Source organism: Solanum lycopersicum, chromosome 9 (genome assembly GCF_036512215.1).
Source record: "Solanum lycopersicum chromosome 9, SLM_r2.1".
Classification (NCBI taxonomy): domain Eukaryota; kingdom Viridiplantae; phylum Streptophyta; class Magnoliopsida; order Solanales; family Solanaceae; genus Solanum; species Solanum lycopersicum.
In genome coordinates, this window is record NC_090808.1 from 66,743,517 (window position 1) to 66,767,059 (window position 23,543).

The window sequence follows — 23,543 nt, forward strand, 5'->3', positions numbered from 1 at the left end:
CCAAAAATCAATATAGTTAAATAATTTATATTTATAATTGTGATTTCAACAATAACTTTGTCCAAGGTTGAACATTTTTATTATTATTATTTTATAAAGGGTAATATGGACTTTATTATTATTATTCATATATAAGAAAGTGAAATATTACTAATTTAATTGTGCAGGCGGCATACGAAGTATTCAAGAAAAATATAGAGAAAGCCAGTAGCGTTGAAGGGTCCGTCAGAATGGATCGACCTCCATATATTGAGGTTTCTCCGTTCACTTTTATTTATCTCGTTTATCGATACTATTAAAAATAGAAATTTTAAAAAATACGATTTTTTAAAATCTCAATTCACTAGAAAAAAATGCATGGGGATAAATAAATTCTTAAAAGACTATAAATAGCCGCTAGATATAATATTTTTTTTTATTGATTCAATTAAAATATATGCGGAAATAGTCACTACATATTTTTAGTATAAAATTTAAATAACAAATAGTACTTCCTCTGTTCAGTTTTATTTGTCATGTTGTGCTTTTCGTAGGTCAATTTGACTTATTTTCAAAGTTAAATTAGATTATATTTATTCAATTTTAAACAAAAAATTTAGAATTCAAAAACTATACGAAAAGTACTATAGTTGCAATTTTTTTACATATCAATATGATGAAAAAATATATCTTAAATGTTAGTTAAAGTTTGTATAATTTGACTCTAAAAATGAAAAATATGACAATTAATAGTGGACACATAGAGTAATTTTTTAGACGTAATACGAGAGTCAAACTGTATAGACTTTAACCAATATTTTAAGATATTCATTTTCATCATATTAATAAGACGAAGATTGAAACTTATAGAATTTTTTTTTTCCATTTAAATTTTTTGATTTGTTAGCACAAATGAGAAAATTTTAGGGTTACAAAATGTAATTAAGGTGAGATTAAGAATAATAATCAAATATTTATGAGGTGCAGGTGATACATGATAATAAGGAAAGCAAATTGCCACAATTAGTTTATATGTCACGTGAGAGGAGACCATCGAGCCCTCATCGTTTCAAGGCTGGAGCCTTAAATGCTCTCGTAAGTAATATTATTCTGCACGAAGTATCTCACGTTCACATAATATTCGATTATTAAAATTGAAATTTGGAAGAAAACTTTTAATAGCATAATTGGTTGAGTTTACATTTCATCAACTTTAACACTAGTTTTCTAGTATCAAGATTAATCACAAATAGTTATATAAAAAAAAAAGTCTAGGAAATTAAAATGAAATATATTTTTTATATTATCAGATCATCTAAGAAAGTCAATCAGATATATAAAGTTTGATAAGCTGCAAAACATACTAACAATGTAATGACAGAGATCTTTTAATCAAAGGTTTTGATTTTGAATCAGCCTTGGTCGGGGCACCTTTCCTGTTAAAACGAGACATACATAACATGAATTTAAATTATTTTAGTCAGTATATACGTTCGGGATAACACATAAAGTAGTTACTAACCTAGCTACTTTCCTATATTTAAAAATCACGAACAATCACTACTAGAAATCGATCAATTTTTTGAACAATCACTTATGGTTATTATTATTTTGTGGTCATGACATGCAGCTTAGGGTTTCAGGGGTAATGAGCAATGCACCATATATGCTTGTTTTGGATTGTGACATGTATTGCAATGACCCTTCTTCAGCCAAGCAAGCAATGTGTTTTCATCTTGATCATAATATTTCTACTACTCTTTCCTATGTACAATTCCCTCAAACATTTTATAATGTTAGTAAAAATGACATCTATGATGCTCAATCAAGATCAGCATATCAGGTACCTACACGTCCTCTCACTACAACAAACAAAAATGATCATTAGCGGCATTTAATATGTATTTTTAGCGCCAATTGTCATTCTTTGTATATGTCCCTAGCCTTTAGCAACATTGGTTCTAATGACACTTAACTAATGCCGATAAAGACTTTAGCACTCTTTATTAGTGTCAATATTTAATGCCGTTAAAAATTGCTTTTGTTGCGGTGTCTTAATATATGTTGCAATAATTGTATTCTATATATTTCTATTTTTTCCACTTCATTACATATGTACAATTTTCGGGCGTCTACACGGTCGGGTCGGGCCAAACCTGATATACATATGTATTTGTATATCTGGAGAGCGAGATTGGAGATGGGGGTGAGCGAGATTGGGAGAGGAAGGAGAGAGGGAGAGAGTGGAGAGAGTTGAATTGTATATGTATATCTATCATATAATTGTATATATGTAAATGGTATACATACGTATTTGTAAATCTGGCAAGTGATATTGAAGAGGGAGGAGAGAGGCGAGCGAGAGAGACTAACTGTTTATGTATATGTATATAAAAGAGGAGAGAGACGAGAGAGGAAGAGAGAAGAGAGGCGACGTAATTACAACTAAATTTAAGTTGTGAGACGTAATTAAGTCAAACTATAGCTATGTTAACTCATTAAGTAGTATATGTTTGCTTATCCGTGTAATAGATGATCTGATTGTATAAATATTTTTGAAATCATCAGTACATACTCCTTAAAATCTCATTTCTCTCTCTCTTTTTTTTTTTCTTTTAATTATAGAATAAGTATCAAGGGATGGATGGAGTAGGAGGGACTGTTTGTGCAGGCACAGGCTATTATTTGAAGAAAGAAGCATTATATAGTACTCCAATTAACCAAGATAATATGACTACACTTTTTCAAAAAGCTCAATTAGAATACAAGTGGGAATCTCAATTGTATCAATCAGGTTTATCTTATTAATTTACACATAATTGTGTAGTTTATTTTGTTTAAGCATATAATTCTATGAACATTTTATATATTTATTAATTAAAAATATGTATATTTGGTTTATAGAGGAGTCACTTCAAGAGGCAGAAGAAAAGTTTGGTGCTTCTAGAAAGTTCATTAACTCTTTGAATCATCAAAGAAATGGAAGGGAAAATGTTCTATGTGATGAGATGATTGATGAAGCTAAAGCTCTTGCTTCTTGCACTTTTGAAGAAAATACAAGATGGGGTAAAGAAGTAAGTATCATCCTATTACTATACTAGTCCATATATATTTTTAGGCACGTTAAATAAGCGGGTTGAACTGAATTAAAACGGCTAAAATGAGTTAAGTCATTAACTCATTCAAGATTAAAATAAGCCGAATTAACTCATTCAAGATTAAAATGAGCTGAGTCAAGATGGAATACATAATAAATCATAATCGAACCTGATGACTCTTTTTATGTTTAATTATATCAAATAAAACTAACAAAATTCCTTTTTTATGATCGTTTATAACAGGTATCAAATAATAATAATAATTGCTTAGCCCAATTTTTGGTATGACTAAATTGAGTGGGTCAAAAGAGATAAATTAGATGTGTGATATATTTATGACCTTATTTTGACACTTGTGTTAAATTATGTGATTATTTCGTCTAAAAGCTTAAACTGTTGTTTTCAGATATGGTACTCATACAATAGTTTACTAGAGAGCTCATACACAGGCTATCTCTTGCATTCTAAGGGGTGGAAATCAGTATATCTTTACCCAAAGAGGCCATGTTTTCTTGGTTGTAGCACCATTGATATGAAAGATGCTTTGGTCCAACTCATGAAGTGGGCTTCTGGGCTAGTACAAGTTGGACTTTCAAAATACAGCCCATTTACTTATGGGCTCATGTCAAAAATGCCTTTAGTCCAAAACATGTGTTATGGATACTTCATGTTCTCACATTTCCTCTCCATTCCTTGCTTCCTCTATGGCATTGTTCCACCTTTGTGCTTCTTGAGTGGCACTCCACTGTTTCCCAAGGTAAAAACTTAATTTTATCACTCACACATAAGTATCTTTCAAAGTATAATATTATTAAAAATTCCGATTTTGCAAGTCGAAATGGACATATGAGTGATTGATTACTAAAGAAAGAAAGGTCAATCTTCAAAAGGCTTGATGGGACGAATTTCCTCAAACTATAGTGGTGATTAATGAAATTACTAGTTTATTTTTTTGTTTAACCATCTGGTATCCGAAACTTAACGGTGCGGCTTAAGTTAGTTTATGTTACATACGGCCCACTAAAGAGGAAGCATCCCCTACTATAAATTTCTTAAGACTCGAATTCAAGACCTTTAATTAAAATGAATTTTATCTATACCACTACATCCTTGTTGGTATACTAATTGTAAATTAAATAAGAGTTAGTGTCAGTCGTGTGTGAGACACAAAATAATGATTTTTTTTTTGAAAAATTCATGTACATAACTTATTCAATTGTCTTTATTTATTATTTACAGGTGACAAGCCCATGGTTTGCTTTATTCACAACCATATTCTTATCATCTCTATCTCAACATTTATATGAAGTCATGTCTAGTGGTGGCAACTTAAGAACATGGTGGAATGAACAAAGAATTTGGATAATAAAAACAGTCACAGCTTGCTTATTTGGATGCTTAGATGTTTTAATGAAGTGGTTAGGTGTTGCAAAGGCAAATTTCAGGTTAACAAACAAAGCTATAGATGAAGAGAAATTAAGGAAACATGAAAAGGGTAAATTTGATTTCCAAGGTGCTAAGTTATTTATGGTTCCTTTGACATTTTTAGTGGTGTTTAATGTGATATGTTTCATATTTGGAATGAAAAGATTGGTCTTAGAGAGGAACTTTGAGGAGATGTTTGGACAAGGTTTCCTTTCTTTTTATGTTTTAGTTCTTAGTTATCCTATATTAGAGGGTTTAGTAGTATCAAAGAAACAAAAGTAAAAAAATGTTTTCTTGAAATTTGTGTATATCATGTATAAATAATGTTGTGACATCAATATAAATGTTTTTGCTTTCAGTTTGTTGCATTATTAATTCACCTTTCATCTTGATTCATAATCAAGAAAAACGGGAACTAAAGCACATATTTTTTTTTTTTTTTAAAGAATTTTGAAAGATATCAATCTTTCGTTATGTAAAAAGATATCTCTTTTTTTTTAATCTCCAAAAATTAAGAGAGAAAATAGTCTACTTGGATGGATGGTTTAATTTTTAAAAATTACAAAATCTACTATTGAAAAGATTACCTGTGGTGATCTGGTTGTGTAATTTTATTTTATTTTACACTACTTATATATGTAAGTTAAAGTTAATGGGATCTATTGATCGATATGTCTTGTCTTAGCCCACTAGTATCTTTCTCTTTGGGAGATAATAGATAAATCATATTGCAATAATCATGTGACACGTTTATTATGGAGATGTGATAATTATGTAAATTTATTCAAATATTGTATTCATCAAAATAATACAGTACGAGATAATTCAATACAACGAAACCATACATAAGCTTCAACTTATCAACACAAAAGCTTCAACCCTTTTTTAACTCCTTCATCAATAGCTTTCTCCCCTTTGAATTTTATCTTTTCACTCAATTCCATTGCCTTCAAATTAACTTGTTTCCTAGTGTTATCCTCTACCACTTTCTTTATTCCTTTTGCCACCTCTTCTTTCATTATTTCTCCATTTTCACCTCTCAAAATCTCCACCCCTATGCCAAGTTCCTCCACTAATCTTGAATTCAATGGTTGATCATGATTCATAGGCATGGCTATTAATGGTATGCCAAAACTCATGCTTTCTAACATCGAATTCCATCCACAATGAGTTACAAAACCTCCAATACTTGAATGGTTCAAAATTAGACTTTGTACTTTCAAGAAAACCTTGTGGAACCATTTCTTCAATTGTTTTGTTCACCCCTTTAGGAAATTTGATTGTCCAAATAAAATTAACTTTGCTTAGCTCAAGCCCTTTTGCTATCTCTTCAATTTCTTGCTTTGACAAGAAGCTTTCACTTCCAAATGATACATAAACACATGATAATTGATCCTTCTTGTCTAGCCAAGATTGAATTGTCCCCCAATCCTCCTCCTCATCTATCATCGCCTCGCGAATTAATGGTCCAATTGGTATCAACTCTTTCTTTCCTATTGTAGAAACATAATCTATATACTTCCCCTCAGTCTCCCTACAAGTGTTCAACAAAACAATGTTGTGAGATTGTTCAAAAGACTCAAGGATTATGTATGCAAAAGCTTTCTCATCGCGTGGTTTTATTGGTTGTATGCCTAATTTCTTGATCTCATGGTCATGAAGGTATATGGAAGAAAATGGAAAAGATGTAAGGCTTGAACTCCCATGAAGAAATTGGTGGTAAATGTAGGCAAGACCAGAAGTTGAAGAAACATAAAACATAATAGCATGAATACTGTATGATGAAGCCATAGTTGCTACCCATGGTTGGAACCCATCATATATAATCAAGTTAGGTTTTAGGGTTTCAATTATGCTTGGAAATTTGGAAGAAGCCATTTGAAAGGCTTGAATAAGAGTGGAGTTGAGATGGGGAGGGAGGTCTTTAGTTGTATGGTAATGAGGTGGTAACTCATGCAAATAAGGCAAGTGAAATTCAACAAGTTGTATGGATTGATTATAATTAGTTGAGTTTTTATCTAGGGTTTCCTTGATAGATTTGAGAATAATTGGTGTTGAGAGAAAATATATGTGAAAATTCATTTTTGATAATTTCTTGGCTAGTGCCAAAAAAGGATTTACATGGCCAAAACCTAACCATGGAAATAATAGAATACTAGGACTATTTTCCTTAATTCTCTCCATGAGTGGAATAATTATGCAAAATTTTATAAAGTATATATTATAGTTTTATAGGATAGAAAAAGTTAGCAATATGGACTTTTCATTTAGTTTTTGATGATCTTTACTAGTCGACTGTCATTTAAACTTATGGCTACATTTACCTGCCTATTTCGAACCAAATCATTATACTTGTATTACAAAGACGGAGCCAATTAAGGTCAAGGAGCTACTAACTTAAGACTCTTGGATACTTGTAATTTTAACCACAAAACAGAAAAGTTAAATCTGTCTTGGACAAAATTTTGCAATGAATACAACAATTTTTCGAATCAAATTAAACGTATAGTGACATATGATTTATTTACGCTTAATGTAAATTTTAGAGTATCCGGCGAATCTTAGTAGCTCAGACAATTCATGCCTTGTTATTACTCTATTTTGCTCTGTTATTACTTTGTTGTTTAAAAAGTATGTCCTGTTTCAAATGTAGGAAAGTGTTGGGTTTGGGCCTTTTTCCCTTTCTATGTGGATGAATAAATGTCCAAAGTTTTGGGTCTTTCGTCCTTTTCTTTGTAGATAAAATTAGCCCAAATTTGACAAGTTCATTTTTGCCTAGGTCTTATTTTGAAGAGAATCACAAGAGTCTAAGAGAAGTCATATAGAGAGAAAAGTGAGAAAGTGCAGATTTTTGCACAAGTCATATCAATCATTTTTAAATCGTGATTCTCGCTTCGTTTCTTGTCAGATTGAGCTGATTTTGGATAGCGTGTTTTTTTTTAGTTTAATCTTTGATTGGGAACTAAGAGAGAGTGACTTGGGGTCCTGTAGATCCAGATTTTAGCTCGTGAACAGTAGCTTGCGGTTTGGGTATTTTAGCTCATCTTATTTCTCTAGTTTTTTGGTGCTATCTTGTAGTTGTATTGCTCACTGTTTGGCACTTTGTTGGTGATCATTTTGGAGGAAACTTTTGTAACTCTTGTTTATTGTAGTGGAGCTTTGGTCTTGTGGTTTTTACTCTTCACACCGAAGAGGTTTTCCACGTTAAATTTGGCGTCTCTTGTGTTGATTTATTTTTCTTGCTTGTTTGATTAGTTTGCTGCCCAAACTGTTTTATTCTTGCATTATTTTCTCTTGGTTCAAATAGAAGGAAAAGTTTTGACTTGCGTTTCTTCCGCTGTCGCCTTTGTCGTGCACATATTTATTTTGTGCTTGCCTTTGCCAACAAATGGTATCAGAGCATTGAGTTGTTGTTGATATCTGTTTGAATGACTATCTATTTGAATGATGGAGTCAAATATGAGCAAGATGGTTTGTTTGAATTGTAGTAATTATCATACTTCATAAAATTGATAAGTGAAGTCTGAAAAACATGATGTGTACCAATTTTATCTTACCTTTTTAAAGTAGAATTTTTTTAATAGATCCCCGACATAATAAACTTGAAAAATATATAATTATTAATCCGATGTTTCGGATATTCTAATACCTTGCTCGTTCAAAATTTAATAATAATTTACTCATTTGATAAGATTGTATAAGAATTGAACAAGTTTAAATAGTTTTTCATAAATTACAAAATTATTATATTCATGAAAAAAAAAACAATTTTAAAAGGGAAACTTTTGCAAACATGCACGAAAAATGACTTAATTAGGCTCCATTGTTATAGTTTGTTAATTACAATTTGTAGCCACATGTTAGAGGGAGGAGAGAGGTGGACGAGATGGGAGAGGGAGGAGAGAGGCTAGCGAGAGCGGGCATAAAATGGAGAGGGGCGAATTATATTTGTATATATGTCGAATTCTATATGTATATCTTTTAGATAATTATATATATGTAACTGGAATGCATTTGTAGATCTGGCGAGCCTGTAATGACCCGGAAGGTCATTTTTGAAAATTTTATTAAATTACCATTTTTATCCTTACCTGAATTAATTTTGACCAGTCGGTAAAGTTGGTTCGAGAGGTTTAGAGCTATTCGTTGGCCTCAATTATTTAATTGACAGATATATTTATTTTAAATAATTAATTTAGTTTGTGACTAATGGAATAAGTACATAAAACCCCATATCTTGTGACCCATTATTTATTAAAATAAATTGAGGATTTATCACTTTTAGTACATAAATTTAATTTAGAAAAAAAAGGAAAGGAAAAATAAGAACTTACCTACAGGTAGAGTTACGACGGCCAGCGTAATTCGTTCAGGTAATTTTTTTTATTGGAATTTCTTTTTATTTATGTTACGGTTGTGGGTGCTTGCAGGATTTAAACCCTTGCCAGTGGCTTCACATGCCTCTTATTGCAAAGGTTTAAACCAGCTCACCCAAAACTACTTTTGTTCTATGAGTGCTCATTTAAATTATAATAACATATATATCATATTTTCTATATATATATATATATATATACAAAAAATTTCAAAAATCAATAGATGCTCAAGCACCCGCGTCTTGCTTACTGGGTCCGCCCCTATTAGTAATGATGGCAACCAATTAGTAATGTACATTATTAGCAGAGATGTATTAGCAAGTAAGGTTCTGATAGGATGAAAATTATCGTATTAAAATTATAAATTTAGATTGAATTAAGATTAATTTTTAAAAAAATAATATTATGTAATATATGATTGTTGTAATGGTCAGTTAGTAGGTAGTTAGTAGGTAATGAATGAGTGTGTGAGGTTTCAGAATTAGGATTTGATAGAAGGGATTTATTTATGAAATTTTGGTAGTATATGAATGGTTCGTAAGTTGGCTTATTCTTCTTATAATTATGATTTATGTTAGAAATATTAAGATAAATAATTAAAGTATTGATGATATATTGGGAAATTTAAACTTAATTTTAGACTTGCATTTTGAAGAAAATTGAAAGAGTTGACGTATTATTGATATCAAGATTTAGGAACTTGATTATAGGTATGTGTGAATTTTGTATCTAAGCTAGACATATGAGTGCTACTAGTTCTGAAATCTTATTGTGATTATGTACTTGAATAGATTGCATTTATCTGGGAGCCCAACAAAAGGGCAAGATTCATGTCCCGGAGTGATTGTTCGACAATTTGAGGCAAGTGAATTTCTAAATTCTTATTAAGTGTATGAAATTCTTGTATTTCCTTGTGGTATATGTTTGAGAGTTATGGAAATTGGTGAATGATTGATTTGTCCATATTGATTAATTCTAATGATACAAAGGGATAATACAAAGAAAGTAATGTGATAATTTGTTGGTGTGTGGTGTTTGAGAATGATTTGAAAGTTTATTACTTATTTGTTGATGTTGTATCATGGTTTTATTGTTGTGTATTGTGCCTTGTTATGAAAATGGTCATCTCCTTATTATTTGCATAAACATGACATTTGCATTATTCTGTGACAAGTGTTATGTGCATTGAGAAAGAATAAAAAATTAAAGAGGATGTACCATTTCGAGGGACGTATCGGGTGCTGCAATGGATACTATATTTTGAGGGATGTATCGCACGCTATGGATACTATATATGGAGGGACGTATTGTGCGCGATGATTACTATTATCGAGGATAGTATCACACACAACGATGGATGCATGGACATATATGTCCCCCATGGATCCCGGACGGAGAGACAACGGGTGTGTATCCCCAGGTCAAACATGCATCATTATATTTGACATTGTATTTCATCGCATTGCACACTTTTATCATTAATGAACTTGATCTTGTGTCGTTGATTTTGTGAGTGCCTTTTTATGGAAGTTGTGATTGATGAACAAGAAGCTTGTTGTTGAGGATATACAATTTTTAGAGTGTATTTGTTGAGTTGTGTGTTGTGTAAACCGTGAACTCTTAGGTTGGGTTGGTTGTATGCAAGTTGTAGTTGTGGAGGTTTGATTGGAGTGGTAGGAGTACCCAAATTCTGTTCCCTTAACTTGTATTTAGAGGTTTGCTTGTTGAGTATAGTGTGACTTGGTGCTCACCCCATGCTTTTACAATATTTTGTTGATAATGAGCCCGAATCTTCGTGATACCTTATATTCTCTTCATTTCCGAGCCTTCTTGGAGATTTGTAAGGTAGTTGTTTGTCATTTCAGCAGACCTTCTTACTCTTGTTTATGATCTTGTTCTACTCTAGAAACAATGTCATATGAGACTTATATTTTCTTTAGATTTTACATGTGACAACCAGATTTTGGGGGTATTTTTAAATTTTATTATAAAATTTCCTCATTTATTGTAATGGTTGAGTTTTAGGTTGAGTTGTCTAGGTGGGATAAGATGAATGTCATCACGTCCATTTTTGGGTCGTGACAGAGCCAGTTTTGAAGAGGGAGGAGAGAAGCGAGCAAGATTCGAAGAGTGTGGGAGAGAGGGGAATAGTATTTCTATATTTGTCATATATTTGTATATGTATAAATTTATATTTGTATATGTATAACAAAGGAGAGAAGCGAGAGAAAGAAAGAGAGAGTAATGCCATTTAATTATAGCTAAAAAGAGGTTGATAGTGATAATTAATTCAAACAATGGCCATGTTAGCTAATTAAATAACATAATATTTAACACTTGTCCGCATAATTTCGACCTAATTTATTTTAAGTTCAAATTACTTGAAAAATAGTGAAGTGATGATATGACATATTCCTATAGTCTAATAGAAGTAGTAAATGTCACGTGGTGATATTTAAGGGTGTCAAAATGGGCGGGTTGAATTTAAAATTGGAAATATTAAAATGGGTTGAATAGAAATCGGGTTGGGTCTTGACCCGCCCAAGTTTACTTCGGGCTCAAATGGATTGGGCTCAAATGGGCTAAAAAAAAGGGTTGGGTCTTGACACGCCCAATTTGACCCGATTAATTTCAATAATTTAACTATTGATATTTAACTTTTATAATCACAATTTGAATTTTCCGCTCAAAATTTTTTTGTTAAAAAAGTAACAAATGGATAGATAAATCATAAAAGATGTTAAATAGATAATAATTCATGTATTCAATACAAGAAAATATCTTAATAAAAAGTTTTAAAACGAGTTGAAATTGGAGATTGTATTAGACTCAATTTAGAATTCTTTTCAAATGGGCTAAGCTTTAATTGGTTGAGATTGAACCCAATTCAAATTATTTTGAGCCCAAACCCTTAAAATTCTAGGCGGGTTACCTTTGTTTGGATTCATTTTTGACATCCCTAGTGATATTGTTCACGTAATTAAGTTTTGTGGAAGTGAGAGAGTCCAATTTTGATTGCATTTATCTGGGAGCCCAACAAAAGGGCAAGATTCATGTCCCGGAGTGATTGTTCGACAATTTGAGGCAAGTGAATTTCTAAATTCTTATTAAGTGTATGAAATTTGTGTATTTCCTTGTGGTATATGTTTGAGAGTTATGGAAATTGGTGAATGATTGATTTGTCCATATTGATTAATTCTAATGATACAAAGGGATAATACAAAGAAATTAATGTGATAAATTGTTGGTGTGTGGTGTTTGAGAATGATTTGAAAGTTTATTACTTATTTGTTGATGTTGTATCATGGTTTTATTGTTGTGTATTGTGCCTTGTTATGAAAATGGTCATCTCCTTATTATTTGCATAAACATGGCATTTGCATTATTCTGTGACAAGTGTTATGTGCATTGAGAAAGAATAAAAAATTAAAGAGGATGTACCATTTCGAGGGACGTATCGAGTGCCGCAATGGATACTATATTTTGAGGAATGTATCGCACGCTGCTATGGATACTATATATGGAGGGACGTATTATGCACGATGATTACTATTATCGAGGATTGTATCAAACACAACGATGGATGCATGGACATATATGTCCCCCATGGATCCCGGACGGAGAGACAGCAGGTGTGTATCACCAGGTCAAACATGTATCACTATACTATTGTTATTTAAGGGTGTCAAATGGGCAGGTTGAGTTTAAAATTGGAAATATTAAAATGGGTTGAATAGAAATCGGGTTGGGTCTTGACCCGCCCAAGTTTACTTCGGGCTCAAATGGATTGGGCTCAAATGGGCTAAAAAAAGGGGTTGGGTCTTGATACGCCCAATTTGACCCGATTAATTTCAATAATTTAACTATTGATATTTAACTTTTATAATCACAATTTGAATTTTTCGCTCAAAATTTTTTTGTTAAAAAAGTAACAAATGGATAGATAAATCATAAAAGATATTAAATAGATAATAATTCATGCATTCAATACAAGAAAATATCTTAATAAAAAGTTTTAAAACGGGTTGAAATTGGAGATTGTATTAGGCTCAATTTAGAATTCTTTTCAAATGGGCTAAGCTTTAATTGGTTGAGATTGAACGTAATTCAAATTATTCTGAGCCCAAACCCTTAAAATTCTAGGCGGGTTATCTTTGTTTGAATTCATTTTTGACATCCCTAATGATATTGTTCACGTAATTAAGTTTTGTGGAAGTGAGAGAGTCCAATTTTGATAAGAAAAGAGTCAGAAAACGTAATATTTTAAAAGTCTAAATCTTTCTACAAATAAGAGCAAATTTATTTATTTTTTAATCCAATAAATATTAATGGAGGACAAATTCAATTCACTTGGTTGTAAAATAAACTTAAACCAATAACCAAAGAACTAATAAATCCTGAAGTGGAATTATTAAGGATAAATGTACATAGACAATGAAGAAATAATAGGTTCGATGAATTAATAATAATTAAGGATGTTACAATCATCATGTGCCAAGTATATACACAATATTCTATGGGATTTATAATTTCGTTACTTCACTTAACTTTTGCGTAAATAAAACGAATTATCTGATATTTTATAATAAAACAGTTAATTAAGAACCATCATTTTTAACAACATAGATATATTATTTCTAATAGTTTAATGATACTTTTAAATCTTTTAAATTTTATGTTTCTTTTAGAAAATAAAAATTCAAAAAATTAAATATATTTACAAAAACTACAATCAAACACAACTTCATATATTAAAAGCAAAATATATTTTGAAAATTTCAAGTGTCCTAACAAATAAGACAAGAGGAAAATGTACGATGAGAGACATAAAGAGAACTAATAATTGAGGAGTCCTATAATATATAATAAAGTTTATTAGTAAACTTAATTATTAAGGACTCCTAAAATATATGATAGGAGAAAATGAATGGTGAGAGATATTGGAAAACTTAATAATTAAGGATTTTAAAATATATGGTAAAAGATAGGCAAAGTATCCATTATCCCCTTTTAACTTGAAGTCTACTAGGCGCATGTGAAAGTTGATTTTTTGTCACGTCATATAGCTATAATGTAAAAAAAGAAAGTAAAATTTTTAATTTTTTTTAATATATGACATATTTTAAACGAAATATAGGACAAAATGTAAATGAATAGTAAAGGAAACAAAGATTAATACTTACTTTGTAAGAATTTAAGATAAATTTAAAATTTAATAGATCAACTTTACGTCTAGAAAGACCCATATCTAGAAGGAATTTCACGAAATCGGCCCTTATTCAAAAATAACTTTTAAATAATGAATTTTAAATTTTAAGAAATAATATCCAATGAATAAATGACATGTAGCATTTTACCTAAATATTTCAACTATTTTAATCCAATATTAATTTGTTTTATTCCCAACAATAGAAAGTCTTGTGCAGACATTTAATCTGACTTTTCCAGTACTAAATATTAATTTTCTGAAGATTTTCGGGTTTAGTCCACAAGTTTTAGTGAGAAGTTTTGCTCAAAATTTTAGGTGAGAAGGTTTGATATTTATCTTTTGTTAAATTAATTTATCTAGGTGACTATTATTTATTTAAGTAGAAATTCATATCATTACTTTTGCCAACTTGTAGTCATAATAGGAGTAGGTGTATATGATGAAGGAATAAACAAGTTCAGTGAAGTGATTAAAATAAAATATAATTTAGGTGTACATCAAATAAAAACCTTAAAGTTTAGAAAGGCACCGAATAATTTTGCATAGAAGATATTAGTAAATTTATAAAAATAAAAGAAATGTAGTTGTCAAGTTGTCTTCTTTTTTTTGGATAAAAATAGCAGTTGGCTTATGTCATTCTTTTACAACCTCCATGCCACTTGTCCAATTGTTGACACTTAACTAATTAGTTTGATTCATGTATGAATACTAAATAATTTTTTAGGACTGACTCAAATATTTTTATATTATCATAGTAATATTTATCTAATTTTTAGGACCACTTATTACTAAATAATAAATTAACTACTACTATATTATTGTTGTGAAACAACAACGTTTTGGTTGTTATGATGAAACGTACACTATATCAGTATGAAAAATTCAAAACGATTAGTATAAATTATATTGAAAATTTGATATTTTTCTATTCTTAATCAGACGTATTGGGTTTCATATTTTAAAAAGGGACTAAACTTAGAAGAGAAGTTTGTTTGAAACTACTTTTGTCTCTTTCTTGTTCCCATTTCTCTCTTAGATTTCAAAAAGTGAACTACTTTATCTCTTTCTTTGTTCACATTTTATTTTATTCTATTATAAATATGGCATCCTCATATTGAGATTTTTAGAAATTATTCTAATCATTCACAGTGCAAAAGAAGATGGAAAGCCCTAGAGTTGAGGAGAGTTATGACAAAATGAGTGAATTAAAAGCGTTTGATGATACTAAGGCCGGTGTTAAAGGACTTGTTGATTCTGGAATTACTAAAGTACCTCAAATATTCGTTCTACCGCCAAAAGACAGGGCTAAAAAATGTGAAACACATTTCGTTTTTCCAGTGATAGACCTTCAAGGTATCGATGAGGATCCGATTAAGCATAAGGAGATAGTGGACAAAGTTCGAGATGCATCGGAGAAATGGGGTTTTTTCCAAGTGGTTAATCATGGGATTCCAACATCCGTCTTGGACAGAACGTTGCAAGGAACACGACAGTTCTTTGAGCAAGATAACGAGGTTAAGAAACAGTATTACACTCGAGATACTGCGAAAAAAGTGGTTTATACTAGCAATCTTGATTTGTATAAATCTTCTGTTCCAGCTGCAAGTTGGAGAGACACGATTTTCTGTTACATGGCTCCGAATCCTCCCAGTCTACAAGAATTTCCAACTCCATGCGGGTAAGTATTTTCATTTCTTAGTCTGGAGATTCTTTAGTAGCTCAGTGGCAGAGGCGGACCCTCCGCCGGGTGCTCGAGCACCCATTAATTTCGTTACGGAATATATATATATCTACGTAGAAATTAATATGTATTTGTATAAAATTAACATAGAGCACCCAATGAATAAACGATTTAGTTGGCCCAATGGCTCCTGGATGAATACTCTGTTAACACATATTTTTTATATTTTCAGTTTAAATTTCTAGATCCGCCACTGCTCAGTTGATTGACTATCTAAAGACAGCAAAAATTCCTAGATCTGTCGCTGCTCAGTTGATTGAGTATCTAAATACAGCAAATTCTTAGATCCGCCATTGCTTAGTTGATTGACTATCTAAAGACGTCTGATTTTATATAAAAATATGTCATGTTTCAATGCAGGGAGTCATTAATAGACTTCTCCAAGGATGTGAAGAAACTGGGATTCACTTTACTTGAATTATTGTCTGAAGGTCTCGGTCTCGATCGTAGTTATCTCAAAGATTATATGGATTGTTTTCATCTTTTCTGTTCTTGCAACTACTACCCACCATGTCCTCAGCCAGAACTCACCATGGGCACCATTCAACATACCGATATTGGTTTTGTAACGATCCTTCTACAAGATGATATGGGAGGGCTCCAAGTTCTTCACCAGAATCATTGGGTTGATGTTCCTCCTACACCCGGTTCTCTAGTGGTGAATATTGGAGATTTTCTGCAGGTTAGTAGTCGATATTATATACAAAGTTTATCGCGCAACACATTTAGAAAATCTTTTTTTTAATTATTTTTTGCAGCTCTTGTCAAATGACAAGTACTTAAGTGTCGAGCACAGAGCAATCTCAAACAATGTTGGATCAAGAATGTCAATCACGTGCTTCTTCGGTGAAAGTCCATATCAATCTTCCAAGCTTTATGGACCGATAACTGAATTGTTATCAGAAGATAATCCTCCAAAATATCGCGCAACCACAGTGAAAGACCACACTAGTTACCTCCATAACAGAGGCCTAGATGGAACTTCTGCATTGTCCCGTTACAAGATCTAAGAATAAGAATAATAATGTTATCTATTATTACTATTTATACTTCTGCAGATTGTACCTTTGAATTTGAAGCAAATGTTTGAGTTAAATACTTTCACGTTTCTAAGCAATGTAATATAATTTATAAAGTATGTGCTTGCTATATATTGTTGTTTAAAACATTAAATAATATTACATAAATATAAACACCATAATATAAGGATGTTTAGCATTGTGGGAAAATGAAGGATTAATAAGTCATATTAGTATTTCTCTATGTCACATAAATGTGCCTTCAACTCAATTTCCGCTGATATTTATCTTCTTTTATTTTAAGTAGACGCTTAAACTATTGTATAAAATTGAATGAGTAGACATACTCGTCCTATATTACAGTTCTCGTGAAATAAACTCGATTCTCGAAATGATTTGTGTTATGTTATGCGGGATGCATATTATGTTGTAACACTCGCAACTAGAAAGAAATAGAAAAAAGTTTAAAATCCAAAAATAATTACTTTTGGGAAGTATAAGGAAATTTGGAAAATTTTATGTTAAAAGTGAGTTTTTGGTCAACTTAAAACGACCATAACTCCTAGCTCATGATGAGTAGGTGTAGTTCCATATATGATTGAAAATCTCTTGAAATGATCTTTCGAACACTGTCAAGTTTGCATAATTCCGAATTCGTATTAACGAGTTATGTCTTTTGGAAGTTTGGGTGTTTTATCAAGGAAGTCCAATCAAAATTTGGGAAGGGAAAATTTGTTTTTTCCTTATCTAATTTAGGGAATAATTGGGGCTAAAGAAGACTTCTTTCAGTTTAGAAAGATTTAGAATTCATGCTAGGGCTTGGTGAAGAGAGGAAAGAAAAGAAAAGAGGAGAAATCAAGAAAATTCAGAGAACATTTAATCTTTTCCTGTGAAATTTGTCGGGAGTGATTCCTAAAAAGGTATGTGAGATCACATGGCATTGGGTTAGTTCAACCACGCACCAACCATGTTTCAATTAGGCGAATTTGAGTTTTGAATGTTAAGATATTGAGTTCTTAAAGAACATTGTTGAAAGTTTCATTGAGTTCTTGATGGTTGTGTTGTTGAAGTTTCTTGATGGTTTGAATCATGTTTTCTGGTGTAATTTCGGGTTGAATATATTGTAAATTGATAGTAATAATGATCTAAGTGTTTGGGGAAAGAACCATAGAAGTTTAGAGGGTTTGGAGATGAAAAACAAAGGACAAAAGTCGGAGACGCCTGGGGAGGGCCCTAGCACATCGCGCCTCTCAGAGCCCCAAAAGAGGCTCAATGAAGTTTGACCTCTGGGATGTGGCGCCAGCTAGAGCTCCCCACCCAACTCTATGATGTTTCAGGATGGTGCTCCACACCTCTCAGCGCTCCAACGACGTCAGTTCTCCTGATTTTTTCCCCTTCTTTCCGTACTAGTTCCTTAGTGATGTACCTATGTTTCTTAGTTGATTCCAACACTCTAAGGTACATCTATACATCATGAAATTATCCACAAACATGAGATCACGAACCTTGAATCTATAATCCAATTCAAGAAAAGTTAAGATAAAAGTCAAAGAAGTTAAGAGTCAAGTCTAAAAGTTAAGAAGCAAGTCAAAGAAAAGTTCTTAAAAGTTTTCAAGAGTCTTTAGCAATGTTTTAACCTTGTTTTTAAGACTAAAGTTTCAAGTTAAGTAAAAAGTAAAAAGTTGAGTTCATTCTCAAAAAGCTATAGAGAACTAAGTATTCCCAAAGAATTTATTAATGTTTTCACATTTAAAATAAGAGGAAACTATTTCCAAAAGATTTTTGAGCAAGAAAAGGACATTGATTCAAAGAGAGTTTTAAGCTAAGTGTTGAGTAATTATCTCAACATTAATAAAGAAGTTGTTTTAATAATACATGAGCTAAGTATATTTTTTGGAGTAGTATTGAGCACCGATATTAGAATGCGAGTTCATAATAACTCAAGTCTCCATAAACCATGTAGCCATCATGAATATTAAAGAATCATACTTTTTTTATTATCACTTAAGTTAAGCTAGTGGATCCACTAAATTAAGTAATTCTACTCAACAGTAAAATATAGGACAGTTCTGGCAGCGTGGGCAAGACGACGTATTACCACTAGACTTATAATGATGGTTGTCAGTTAGAGAATCTCCCACAGAAACTATGTTACTTCGTTATATAAGTAAAGTTGAGTTTGTTATCGCATTTTCTTTAATGAACTAAGTTGATTCAACTGTTTATAAGCTATATGTATATTGCATATGTCTTATTTCTTCATATTGAGTTAAGTTATTCCTGAGTTGATAAGAGCCGAGGTAAGTGTTTCCTTCATATCCTTTTCAAGCTCAAGTTGTGTTTAACAATCCAACTCGCATACTCGTACATTCAATGTGCTAATTCCAGTTGGTCTACCTCATCTTATGATCCAGACGCATGTAACTAGGATCGGCATCCGGCACACCGTTGATCCATTGAGTAACTCAGAGTCAGTTGGTGAGCCTCCTTACATTCCGGAGGACATATTTTATCTCTTATTTTATAGTTTTCAGTTGTTAGGATTATTGTGGGTCCTGTCCCAACATCTCTCTTTGTTTTAGAGGCTTCATAGACAGATACCATTAGTTCTTTTGTCTTATTCATTTCAGTTGTATACGTTTAAGACTTGAGTTACTGTTTGGCTAAGTTATTATCTTCTCTTGTGTTTATGTCTTTCATTGTGTAAGTAAGTCAGACTAACGGTCCGCTCGAGGCCAACAATGACCTTCGAGAATCAGCAATGCGCAGGGTGTAGGCTCGGAGCGTGACAATCAAGTAGGATATGTGTGATTACTTGTTCACACTCAATATTGGACACTAATCGATGTCAATCAAATCTAAGTTAAAGGACATATTTATGTGTTATGCCCATTTTTCAGAGTTTCAAGATAAACATTATTTTTTGGGTAGGTGATGATACACTAGAGTCTTAGTAACTACTATAACTCTTTTGTCATAACATGTCGTTTATTTATAAAAGGAACATGCAAAGAACACACAGTATAATAATATATATACCTCATAAAATTGATAAGTGAAGTCTGGAAAAGATGATGTGTATCAATTTTATCTTACCTTCTTAAAGTAGAAAGATTATTTTTAATAGATCCTCGACATAATAAACTTAAAAAATATATGATTATTAATATGACGTTTAGGATATTCTAATACCTTGATCGTTCAAAATTTAATAATAATTTACTCATTTGATAAGATTGTATAAGAATTGAACAAGTTTTAATAGTTTTTCATAAATTGTGAAATTATTATGTTCATGAAACAAAACTTTAGAAGGGGAAATTTCCCAAACATACACTAAAAACAACTTAATTAGGCTCCATATTTATAGTATATTAATTAGGATTCGTAGCTACATGTTAGAGGGAGGGGAGAGGCTAGCGAGAGCGGGCATAAAATGGAAAGGGGCGAATTGTATTTGTATATATGTCAAATTCTATATGTATATCTTTTAGATAATGGTATATATGTAACTGGAATAGATATGCATTTGCTGATCTAGCGAGCTAGATTTGAAGAGGGAGGAGAGAAGCGAGCAAGATTCAGAGAGAGGCGGATTGTATTTCTATATTTGTCAAATAATTGTATATGTATAATTTGTATTTGTATATGTATATGAAAGGAGAGAGGTGATAGAGAAGAAGAGAGGAGAAATGCCCATGTAATTATAGTTAAAATGAGGTTGATAGTGATAATTAATTCAAACAATAGCCATGTTATCCAATTAAATAGCATAAGTTTACTTATCCGCATAATTGCACTTATTTTTTTTTTAGTTCAAATTACTTGAAAATTATTGAAGTGATGATGTGACATATTCCTATATAATTTGATAGAAGTAGTAAATGTCACAGGGTGATAATATGACTCGTGGTGATATTGTTCACGTAATTAAGCTTTGTGGAAGTAAGAGAGTCCCATTTTGATAAGAAAAGTCAGAAAACGTAATATTTTAAAAGTCTAAATCTTTTTTTAAAAAAGTAAGAGCAATTTTTTTTATCCAATAAATATTAATGGTAAAAATTGTAGTTGAATTCATTTCACTTAGTTGTAAAATAAACTTAAACGAATAACCGATGAACTAATAACGCAAAAGTTAAATCAAGTAACGAAATGAAGAAATAATGGGTTCGATGGATTAATAATAATTAAGCATGCCACAATCATCATGCGGCAAGTATATACACAATATTTTATGGGATCTATAATTTCGTTATTTGATTTAACTTTTTGTATAAATGAAACGGATTATCTGACATGTTTTAATAAAACAGTTAATTAAGAACATATTATTTTTATGTGAAAATAGTCAACTCAAAAAGATGTAATAAAAATCATGAAATGTACCTCTACAAGATTTATTCTCAAATTTACTAAATTCAATGAACTTTGCGACAAAAGATTATAAACCTTTATAATTTAAGAAATTATAAATTCTAATTTTTCAGCAGCACACAAACCTTTCGAGGTATGTGTTTCCAAGTCTTTGAGTTGCCCACAACTTAAAGACTATAATTCTACTTCTACTAATTGAGACAACGTATCTTTGACCGTTTTGACTGACATGTTTCATTTTTCTTTGTTAATTATCAAAATTACATAAATTCGAACAATATATATGTATAATTAATCATCATGTGGCCAATGTTCATTATTCCAACTAATATATATTTGTGTTAAGTAGGGATCGTAAAAGGGAAAATGTCAATGTTTCTCTATTTTCAGGAGTCAGACTCGAGATCTTTGAAAAAGGTGTGAGGAATATAATTTCATTCATCTCATTACACTCATGCGTTGGTAAATTTTAGCTTTGAAATGTCTAGTTTACATCCAAAATAATTTAAGCTATGTATATATTTTTCAGTATTTCGATTGAGAGGTATAATCCTCTCATTTACACAATGCAATAACACAATATGATCTTAAGAAACCTAACACAATATGATCTTAAGAAACCTATCTCTAGATTACAACATTCAATACAATTTGTATGCTAAATTCTCTTATTTCAATCTTTATTGGTATCTAATTACTTATGGTATCCAAATTCAATCCAATTCATCATCATCATTCTCTTATAAATCAATATAATAGCTTCAACAACTTTTTAACCCCTTCATCAATAGCTTTCAATTTTATCTTCTCACTCAATTGCATTGCCTTCAAATGAATTTGTTTCCTAGGCTTCTCCTCTATCACTTTCCTTATTCCTTTTGCCACCTCTTCTTTCATTATTTTCCCATTTTCACCTCTCAAAATCTCCACCCCTATGCCAAGTTCCTCCACTAATCTTGAATTCAATGGATGATCATGATTCATAGGCATGGCTATTATTGGTATGCCAAAACTCATGCTTTCTAAAATCGAGTTCCATCCACAATGAGTTATAAAACCTCCAATGCTTGAATGGTTCAAAATTAGACTTTGTGGTGCCCATCCTTCAATAACCATCCCTTTTCCCTTTGTACTTTCAAGAAAACCTTGTGGAACCATTTCTTCAATTGTTTTGTTCACCCCTTTAGGAAATTTGATTGTCCAAATAAAATTAACTTTGCTTAGCTCAAGCCCTTTTGCTATCTCTTCAATTTCTTGCTTTGACAAGAAGCTTTCACTTCCAAATGATACATAAACACATGATAATTGATCCTTCTTGTCTAGCCAAGATTGAATTGTCCCCCAATCCTCCTCCTCATCTATCATCGCCTCGCGAATTAATGGTCCAATTGGTATCAACTCTTTCTTTCCTATTGTAGAAACATAATCTATATACTTCCCCTCAGTCTCCCTACAAGTGTTCAACAAAACAATGTTGTGAGATTGTTCAAAAGACTCAAGGATTATGTATGCAAAAGCTTTCTCATCGCGTGGTTTTATTGGTTGTATGCCTAATTTCTTGATCTCATGGTCATGAAGGTATATGGAAGAAAATGGAAAAGATGTAAGGCTTGAACTCCCATGAAGAAATTGGTGGTAAATGTAGGCAAGACCAGAAGTTGAAGAAACATAAAACATAATAGCATGAATACTGTATGATGAAGCCATAGTTGCTACCCATGGTTGGAACCCATCATATATAATCAAGTTAGGTTTTAGGGTTTCAATTATGCTTGGAAATTTGGAAGAAGCCATTTGAAAGGCTTGAATAAGGTTTAGGTACCATCTTTAACAACTACCTCCAAAATTATAAACCTTTTTCTTTCTCTTTCAAATTTAATGACATTATCAATAATTACTTTATTCTTACTATTTTTTTTGATCCACCTTGTGGTGACATAGGGTTTGACATAGATCCCTATTATATTTTTTGCAACTTTTTTTTGAAATATATTCAAAACTTTAATTTAATTGAAATTGTTATAACAAATCTGAACTTTGGAAAGAATTTGTTACTTCATGTATTATTTAATAGTGTATTTTAAAGGTATATATGTGAACACGTGGACATCATAGATATTACATCATTATAAATAGTAAAGTGTCCATGTGAGCATATATATTCCTTTAAAATACACTATTAAATAGTGCAGACGGATAATAAGTCATGATCAGAATTTGAGATTGTTACAGCAATTTCGGTCAAAGTTAGGTAATATTTCGAACCCTTTTCCCTATTTTCATACTATTAAATAGTTAAACTATCATTAAAAAGATCTAATA

The 23,543-nt window shown here is 31.4% G+C and overlaps 2 protein-coding genes, 1 long non-coding RNA gene and 1 pseudogene across 4 annotated transcripts; 2 read left to right on the forward strand and 2 right to left on the reverse strand.

Moving 5' to 3' along the window:
• Positions 1-171: 171 nt before the first annotated feature.
• On the forward strand, positions 172-4,929 carry LOC138338219 (uncharacterized). The gene is made up of 5 exons (XR_011211646.1): positions 172-254; positions 967-1,074; positions 1,610-2,773; positions 2,884-3,834; positions 4,317-4,929. It is a non-coding gene; the product is annotated as an uncharacterized lncRNA (long non-coding RNA).
• Positions 4,930-5,264: 335 nt separating this feature from the next.
• LOC138338218 (beta-D-glucosyl crocetin beta-1,6-glucosyltransferase-like) lies at positions 5,265-6,705 on the reverse strand (annotated as a pseudogene).
• An 8,116-nt stretch (positions 6,706-14,821) lies between these two features.
• ACO3 (1-aminocyclopropane-1-carboxylate oxidase homolog) lies at positions 14,822-17,057 on the forward strand. 2 transcript variants are annotated; one of them, NM_001309213.1, is made up of 3 exons: positions 14,822-15,765; positions 16,189-16,510; positions 16,587-17,057. In NM_001309213.1, exons 1-3 carry the CDS (start codon positions 15,248-15,250, stop codon positions 16,836-16,838), a joined length of 1,092 nt encoding a protein of 363 aa, NP_001296142.1. In that variant the 5' UTR covers positions 14,822-15,247; the 3' UTR covers positions 16,839-17,057. The 2 variants fall into 2 exon arrangements, with proteins under 2 accessions (NP_001296142.1, NP_001296151.1); NM_001309222.1 differs by having other exon boundaries at positions 15,053-15,765; positions 16,558-17,053.
• Positions 17,058-21,968: 4,911 nt separating this feature from the next.
• On the reverse strand, positions 21,969-23,015 carry NSGT1 (glycosyltransferase). Its single transcript, NM_001329460.1, is given in 1 exon segment — positions 21,969-23,015. A coding segment is annotated over 1 exon segment (1,047 nt).
• Positions 23,016-23,543: the final 528 nt, after the last annotated feature.